This window comes from Cyprinodon variegatus, unplaced genomic scaffold (assembly GCF_000732505.1).
Source record: "Cyprinodon variegatus isolate N-32 unplaced genomic scaffold, C_variegatus-1.0 Scaffold269, whole genome shotgun sequence".
In the NCBI taxonomy this organism is placed as follows: Eukaryota; Metazoa; Chordata; class Actinopteri; order Cyprinodontiformes; family Cyprinodontidae; genus Cyprinodon; species Cyprinodon variegatus.
Window position 1 is genome coordinate 706602 of NW_015150722.1, and position 8472 is coordinate 715073.

The 8472-nt window shown below is 42.4% G+C and overlaps 1 protein-coding gene across 1 annotated transcript; it reads left to right on the plus strand.

The window, feature by feature from the left end:
• Nucleotides 1–590: 590 nt before the first annotated feature.
• LOC107089880 (histone H3.3) lies at nucleotides 591–6562 on the plus strand. Its single transcript, XM_015382907.1, has 4 exons — nucleotides 591–731; nucleotides 3257–3400; nucleotides 5195–5348; nucleotides 5428–6562. The coding sequence occupies exons 2-4, from the start codon at nucleotides 3273–3275 to the stop codon at nucleotides 5554–5556; spliced, it is 411 nt and encodes a 136-aa protein (XP_015238393.1). The 5' UTR covers nucleotides 591–731; nucleotides 3257–3272; the 3' UTR covers nucleotides 5557–6562.
• Nucleotides 6563–8472: the final 1910 nt, after the last annotated feature.

Consider the following 8472-nt stretch of genomic DNA (forward strand, 5'->3'; position numbering starts at 1 on the left):
AGTTTGATGCTGCTGCTAAAAGATTTCCTTATTTGTCAAACCGATACCAAAGTATAAGTTCACATGATGCTCCACATTCCTCATTTTAGGGAAGACAGGACTTCTTGTAAGAGTTGTCATAAAATACAACTTGTTTCTCGTAATTTTAGGACTTTATTTTCTTAATATTACAACATATATTCTCGTAATCTTATGACTATTCTCGTTGTGACTTTTTTCTCGTAATAATACGAGTTTATTATCGTAATCTTACGACTTCATTCCCGTAAATTTACGACTTTATTCTCATAATTGTACAACTTTATGCTCGGAATTTTTAAGACGATATTCTCGTAATTTTCTGACTTTTTTTCTCATATGTTTACTACTTTATTCTCATAATGTTAAGACTTTATTCTCAAAATAGAAGAAAATAAATCTCTTGCCTGGCCCTAATACTCCATCATAAACCAGAAATTGTTCACCTTAAATTTTCCTTTTTGAAACGATAAAAATTATTACTTTGATGGAAACAGTTTTAACATCGCGTCTTTGCGATTTAGTGGAAAATGGTTTTAGTGTTTCCAAATGTTGGCATTGCATTGTGGGAGTTGTATGATTGACACCGGCGCCATTTTGCTCCTGCTTGCTCTGCCTCCATTGTGTGAGAGACAGATAGTAAATATCGGACATAGCCGCAGAACCACAACACACCGAAAGGCTGTGAAGCTAAAGTTGAAAACTCGGCGCCGGTAAGTGAACATTTTCACTAATTTTTAAACATCAGGATGTCCTTCATCATTCTGCGTTTGGATTAGGGAGGCTGGGGATATTTCTGTAAGTTTAAATAATGTCTGATTTCGACGCTGAGGTGAGGGGAAAGCAGCTGCCTCGGTGCCCAGACTGGGAGGAAAACCGCTCCGCGGCTCCACAGCGCAGCTAGCTGCTCTACTTTCAGCGCCTTCTGTCTGACTTCCCTCTCGAATATGGCGTCTCTCTGCTCGCCTCTAACGGCGGTCAGATCCCTTAATGTGTCTCCCGTGGTTTGTCGGTAGTTTTATGTCTCCATGTTTTGTTTTTATCTGGAAAACCGTCCGTGTTTCCGTATTGTTGTTCGGCTCTATATCAGTAGGCTGCTTGGCTTCCGTCTGCGGCTAAAATGTTGCGCTAAGAGGGCGGGGCTAGGAGGAGCTGTATGAAAGGCTATTGGTCGACAAATCCAGCACCAGCTACCCGGATTGGTGGATTTTTTATATTTTTTACTTCTCTCAGATTCTGATTGGGTTAAGAGTTTTTGATTGGTTTATTTACTGAGCGAGGGAAGAAAAACATTTGATGTGGTTTAACCACTGATCTCTATTTATTCCCTGGATTGCTGATTGCTCGTTGGTAGTACGGGGTTGAAGGGAAGCCACCGGCCGCCATATTGGTACTCCCTAGTTTCACGGGTCGTATTGTAAACAATCAGTGCGCTACAGCATCGAACAACGATGATGTTCTCATATTCAGGGGGACTTGAGCTTTTTAAAATAAAGATAAATTCATCACATCATTATTCGAATATTTAAAAAAATAGGCCCATCACATTGCAGAGTCATTATGAAGTCAATGAAGTCTATAAATCAAGTAATATAACATATTATAAAAATCCATCACAATAAAGTTAATGTGTTAATGGAGCATAGTAAAACAGAGGAGCCAAAAGTGATTATGATAATAAATAAATATATATATATATATATATATATATATATGTGTGTGTGTGTGTGTGTGTGTGTGTGGGGGTGTGTGTGTGTGTGTGTGTGTGTGGGTGTGTGTGTAGGTGGCTGTGTGTGTGTGGTGTGGGGGGGGGTCAAATGTTTGAGTTGCTTTTTTTTCCTTGTCAATATAACATGCAATGTATTTCAGCTCATAACTCTGACAAATGAGAAATAGAGCAAACTCTACAACAGCGACAGCATCATCCACTTAATAAAGAATTACTACATTAACATTTCTATTTCCTCTATTTTCTAACATTAGACCCAATGTCAGTGGCTCACTCAGTCAATGTCTTCCAGTCAGTCTGAGATAGCCAGACTAATAGTTAGTCTACAGACTATACATATACTATATAGGATCCATCGGCTATAGATGGATTTATTGCTTAGTTCCATATCCACTGACTGGGATGAACATACCTGTGGAACATCTTCCTGCAGCCAGAAAACTGCTGGTTTTAGCAGCTAAATGCTACACAGAGAGGCATTTTTACTGCGTGTCTCTGTGGGAGTGGGGAGGACCAACATGGCGGATGGTGGCTTCACTTTTTTCAGGTAGTCAACAATCCAGTGAATAGAGATCGGTGGGTTTAAACCTGAGCTGTAGCTAGGCAGTCCAATATATAATTATAGGTTAAAATGGTGACTCCTCCTTGGTTTCGATCAAATGGTGTTAAACAATGTAGGGAAAACAATTTTGGAAATTATTTTTACTGTTCTATTGCCAGAAAACTCCCACTAAGGTACATCTTGGTCAAAATGCAGCAAAAACGATCTAGAAAGAAGTGAGAAATTCTTAAAATAAGTGTATTTAGCCTTCATTTTAGTAGGTAAATCAGAAGATTTGCAAATGGAATGAGTGTTTTTATGCTTCAAATAAGAAAATTAGATATTCACTTGAAATAAGACAATGCAATTACTTTTTCTTATTTTAAATGTAAATTGTCTTGTTCCATTGGCAAAGTTTCTCACTGAACTCTTCAATTCAAGATAATAATGCACTTATTTTAAGAAAAAAATACTTGTTGAGATTTCATTGTTTTACGGTGTGGAAAGAAGTGATATCACAAAAAAAAAAAAAAAGTAAAGACTTTTCAGATGTCCTCCAGGAAGGTCCTCAAGACTATTTATAATAAAGTTCAGATTTTATACACTTCATCAACTAATTTAGTCAAACTCATTCCAAAAAAAAAAACAAGTCCAGTGGATTGTTTTTTAAGGATTTAAGATTAAAAAACTTTTTTCTCCCATCAGTATTCTCTATCCAGAACTTCTCAAGTGGAAAAGTTTTAGTTTCTTCCAGTTTAATTTAGTGAAAAATCTTCTTTAAGGAACTTTTGGCTCCGATTATTTATCATTAATTGCAGCCGTGGTTCAGATGAGACATCAAGCTTTGTTCCAAAGGTATGGAGGTTTTAAATTCTGCTGACTGGACATTAACCTTTTATGCTGGGACGGATCTATTCACTCTGCGAATAGTTCTGCATTATAATTATTGTTGTTATTTTTGCTTTCAGGTGATAATTTGTCCTGATGGCTCGTACCAAGCAGACGGCTCGTAAGTCCACTGGAGGAAAAGCTCCTCGTAAGCAGCTGGCCACCAAGGCTGCCCGCAAGAGCGCGCCCTCCACCGGTGGAGTCAAGAAGCCGCATCGCTACAGGTGAGCCTCAATGACGGGCAGCTAGCCGTCACTCGGCTGCTTGCTCTGTGTCAGCCGCTCCACCGATAAGACATAGGGAAGTTTTCTGATATTCCAGAAATTAGGATTGTTACAGGCTTTGATCGCCCAGGTCGTCTCTCTCTAAAAGCGTTTCGCATCTCAAACACCACAGCTAGCTTACTTTGCTAACAGGGTTGGAAGTTTTTTTCCCCAGGATTTTTCCATGATTTGTTCTGGTGTAGCTGCCGGATCTGCCTGGGTCCTGCTTCATGCCAGTGACGCTACATGATTGCCAAACATTGCCACATGATGAAAACATTGTGGTTGCCCAGACAACGATAATAACATCCCGCAGTTTTACCAAAAGTTTTACCCGATCGATAAAAAAACGGAAAAAAATCAGTTTCTGGTGAACAAAGTAACTGTTAGACCATGATATAAAGGAGGAGAGCTGGGTAGCGCTGTGGCTAGCTGTGCTCACAAGCTAGCAGGTTAGCCTCTTTTAGCTCACTCAGTTAGCCATATTAAGCTACACTACATTTAAATTTGTGTTCATTTTCTACACGTAGAATAACTGTTTATTTGTCTAAAAGCTCTATGAAAGTCATTTTTAAGATGTTCCATTTGTCCTCCTCTGCCCTCAGATCTTTATAAAAACAATAAAACTAAGCTGAGACTTTTTTTGTCCCCTCAGTCAGTCCTAGAAGGCAGGACTTTCCTTCCAGACTGACAATGATTGTTTTCTACTTTCAGCTACTTTAGATCGCCAATGAAATGTAAAATACTAGTAAATAGAGGTAATAATATGTTGAGACTCAAAAAGAGATTTGATCCTGAAAAAACGGGTTTAATACAGTTTTTCTGAGTGGAGTTGCCATATGATGACGCCATAAGAAAGGGCGGGGCACCAAGCAGATCTGGTACCTACACTAGCCGGAAGAAACGGTTTCTTCCAGTAACTTCCAGAAGAAATTGAAAAAAGAAAACATTCTTCCTCTTGTGAAACTCAACCCTGATTGTTAAGAAAGCAAAGCTCTAAACCTCGTCTCAGATGTTTTTACGTTTCCGACTCCAGAAAGTTCCTTAGAACAGCTGTTATTCCTCTTCCTGGTTCTACTTGAGTCCACTGGGTCGCTTTGCTCCCAGTTTGATGCTCTCCAGTAGAAACCAGTTTGCTTTCAGGCAGTTTATGGTCTCCTCAGTAACAGCTTCCACTGCAAAAACAACCTTAAAATGAGTCAAACATTCTTAAAATGAGAGTATTTACCCTTAATTTGGGGGCTTAAATAAGATGATCTGCCAATGATTAGCTTTCACATTCAAATAAGATATTTAGATATGATGCTGTAGTATGACACTGCAGGGCTTTTTTTCTTATGTCAAATGTAAATGATCTTGTTCCTTTGGCAAAGTGTCTCACTATTCTGCTCAATTCAAGAAAAAATGCACCTATTTTAATAAAAAATTGACTTATTTAGATGTAATTTTCTTAAATCGAGCTGTTTGGTTTTTGGTGAGACCAGAAAAAGATCCGATTTCTTTGAGGAGCAGAAAGTGGTCTGGTTCCAGTCACCAGCTGAACTCTTATTTCAGCAGGTTAGGAACTTTCTGCAGAACTGGTTAGCGCGTGTTCAGCTCTGCCCTAAGCTTTAGTTAACGATCTGAGAGTTAAACGCCGCGCTATGATGATCAGATAGAAACAGATGTTTCTAAGGGAGGTTGGTGTAATAAAACGTCTGCAGCCGTCGCTCCGTCGGCTTGTCTCTTCCTAACGAGTCTTGCTGTGTGTTTCAGGCCCGGTACCGTGGCTCTCAGGGAAATCCGTCGGTACCAGAAATCCACTGAGCTGCTGATCCGTAAGCTGCCCTTCCAGCGCCTGGTGAGGGAGATCGCTCAGGACTTCAAGACCGACCTGCGTTTCCAGAGCGCCGCCATCGGAGCGCTGCAGGTGAATAAACCTTTAGATCATCGCAGACCCTCAGCTCTGACTCAGACCCCTGACCCAAACCCACTCCTTTGTTCTGCAGGAGGCCAGCGAGGCCTACCTGGTGGGGCTGTTCGAGGACACCAACCTGTGCGCCATCCACGCCAAGCGCGTCACCATCATGCCCAAAGACATCCAGCTGGCACGCCGCATCCGCGGAGAGCGAGCTTAGACGCCTCCTGATGCTTATTGTCCTGTTTTTGCCCCCCCACCCCCCAGTAGACATTAGGCTGATAATGAGCAGATAGAACCATGTTGAGTCGGTCTCTCCTAGAGGTTTTTTTCGTCTTTGTAGGCTACCTTTTCTGTGCATGTTTTGTGGATCCGATACACATGTGCGCATATCTGATGTGTGTCACTGGATTTAACTGTGCTTCCTAACGTGGAGCCCCCCCCCCCCTCACTGAACTCACCTGTTTGGTCTCAGTCTGCAGCAAACAGAGTTGAATCCAGGGGGGCTGGGCTGAGGGGCTAGTCTGCTTAAGGGGAGCTGCAACTTCCACAGCAGGGTGCTATTAAAACTAGTCCCGAGGCCTCTGACCCCCCCACCCCCCCTAAACCCCTGGGAGCGGGTGGACTGCTGCTCTGTTTCTGTGATCCTCCAAACCAACTGTACTCCACTATCAACCATCTCTGGGTTTGCTTAAAACGATGTAATCATGAATTTTTTTTTAGTCTTTTACTCCTAAAATTCTCAGTTTTACAGAGTTTGTCTCATTTTACCACTTTCTAAATATTTAAAAGAGAAAAATCAGTTCAGATCTGCAGGGCTTCATGTCAAAAACTGCAGGATTTCTAAAGCAGCTTCTGAGTTTTTCCCCATAAAACCTTTACTCCTATTTTGACCACACGGGGGCGCCAGATCTCCACCACCCTCCCCGTTCAGTGGGTCAGGGTGATGCTGATGCTGCTGCAGGTGGTTTCTCCATCCATCAGCTTTCAGATGGACTTAGTGAATTTTTTTTTTTTCTCAGCATGTTTTGGGTTTTCGTCTCTCCTGATGTCTCTGAACAAACAAACTGTCCCTTTCCTCAAAATTCTGATGCAGAAAATAACCTCATAATTGTTTTGTTTTATATTTTTCTTATTCCTTGAGATTTTCTGACGTATAAATAAGCTGATCTTTGTATTTTCCAAATTTCTCATATTACGGTGGTAATAAATAGATGTTAAAACGAGCCTCACTGAGTTTTTCTTCTCTACGTCTCCATCATAGACCGTAGGTAAATGGTTGTTTGTTTTTTCTCCAGAGTTTTATTGTCATTCCACTGTCACAGGTACAGAGCAACAAAATGAACTCTCTGCATTTAACCAGACCCCTTGGGGAGCAGGGGTCTGGCATTGTGCGGCGCCCGGGGAGCAGTGTGGGGTTGGGGTTTTAACTCAGAACCTCTGGAACCCAAGCACAATGCCCTAACCACTGGGCCACCCCTCCCCCACTCACTGTGGTTTAGGGCTCAGTGATAAATCCATCCTAAATGGGATGTTTTACATGATTTTCTGTTGTGTTTGTTTGTTGTTTTTTTTATAAATCTGGAAGGAGAAAAAAAAATGCTTAATGAAATTTGTTATAAATAGTTCTGATTTAGTCCCGTTTGTCTCCAACGTGCTTCCAGCCCATCATGGTTGCTGCCATATCGTCTGGCTGTATGGTCTCAGGTTCTACGCCAAGAACCCGGCCTGGCCGGTTTATCTATGTAGATAAATCATATTCTCACTTTACAGCACCTTGAAACATGCTGATAAAAAGTGAAAACATTCACTCTGATTTTGTGGAACTGAGAGCAACTGGTCACAGTGGAGAAAAAAGCGTCTGGAGCCTCCAGCAGAACCAGGTCCTCCATCCGGTATCTATACACACCTTTCCTTCCTGGGTCATGATGGCTGGAGTCTGTCTCAGGAGGTTAATGGACCAGTTGCTCTGCTGCAGCGTCGGAGACACGTCAACCAGCAGAGGCGCAACTTGTCTGTCTGTGGACTGAAAGCAGGAGTACCTGGTGTGACGCTGCACTTAGAGGCGGAAACTGGTTATCCCCATGCCGTCCTTCAGCAGAGCAACTAATGGGGCCACCAGTTCACCGCTGGCAGAGTACGTTTGGATGACTTGAACCTTGGTCGACCCGTTCAGCGGGTTTTTACCATTTTTATTGTCATTCCACTGTCACAAGTACAGAGCTCAGAGAGCCAGAGTGGCAGTTTGTGGGAGTGGGGTTCGAACTCACAACCTCAGGATTCCAAGCCCTATTTCAACATGCCGTTAGCGTGAATGATCTTGCCTAAAGACACACTGGCAGCTCATTCCCCTCCAGCTGGGATACGAACCCAGGCTTCCTGTTTGCAGGAGACCCAGGCCATGTTTGTGGACTGGCGGCCTAGAGGTCAGGGCATAGTGCTTCGAATCCTGAGGTTGTGTTTAGTGTTGCGCCAACGCCATTTTTTGGCCCCAATACCCAATACCTGACTGTTCAGTATCGGCTGATACCATCTGTTTGAAATTGATGTGTGTGTTTATCTATGAAGAACTGCATACTACTTGGATATAAAATAATTGCCATCATGGCATCAAGCTGCTGCCTACCTTTGTGAAGCAGGAAAAAAACTTGCCGGTACCAATACCACCATTTTAGTGCTGGATCGGGTCCCCGTCCGATACTGCTATCGGTTTCGGTGTAACACTAGTTACACCCAGACTGCCACTTTGGGTCTGTGAGTAAGACCTTAAAGGAATAGTACACCCAAAACATGATTAGCGTAGTGGGATCTTACAGTACCTGTGCTCTCTGACAAACAGCACAGGCTAAGATATCCAAGCTGCCAACAGGACATGATGGCTGATGATGGTTTAACCCGTGGGCAGGGACCACTCCTCTGTTGTAGGGGACCAACACTGCAGAGGCCTGAATGAGGTGATCCCAGTGCTGTGGTTCAGTGGGTCTGTATTTCTGACCTTCTCCTAATAGACTCTGATATTTGCTTCACTTCAGCTCCAACCTGCACTCACTATTTGCTTTGATCTGTTTTGCTTTTGCAGAACAGTCGGAACTTACTGGAAACCTGCTGAAAATAAATTGAACATAATAAGTTGAAC

What these genes read in the sequence shown, in the direction of transcription:
- LOC107089880 (XM_015382907.1), top strand. Translation starts at nt 3,273, where the DNA reads ATGGCTCGTACCAAGCAGACGGCTCGTAAGTCCACTGGAGGAAAAGCT. An exon ending in AAGAAGCCGCATCGCTACAG is followed by an intron (nt 3,401 to 5,194) that starts GTGAGCCTCAAT and finishes TGTGTGTTTCAG; the next exon opens with GCCCGGTACCGTGGCTCTCA. An exon ending in CCGCCATCGGAGCGCTGCAG is followed by an intron (nt 5,349 to 5,427) that starts GTGAATAAACCT and finishes TTTGTTCTGCAG; the next exon opens with GAGGCCAGCGAGGCCTACCT.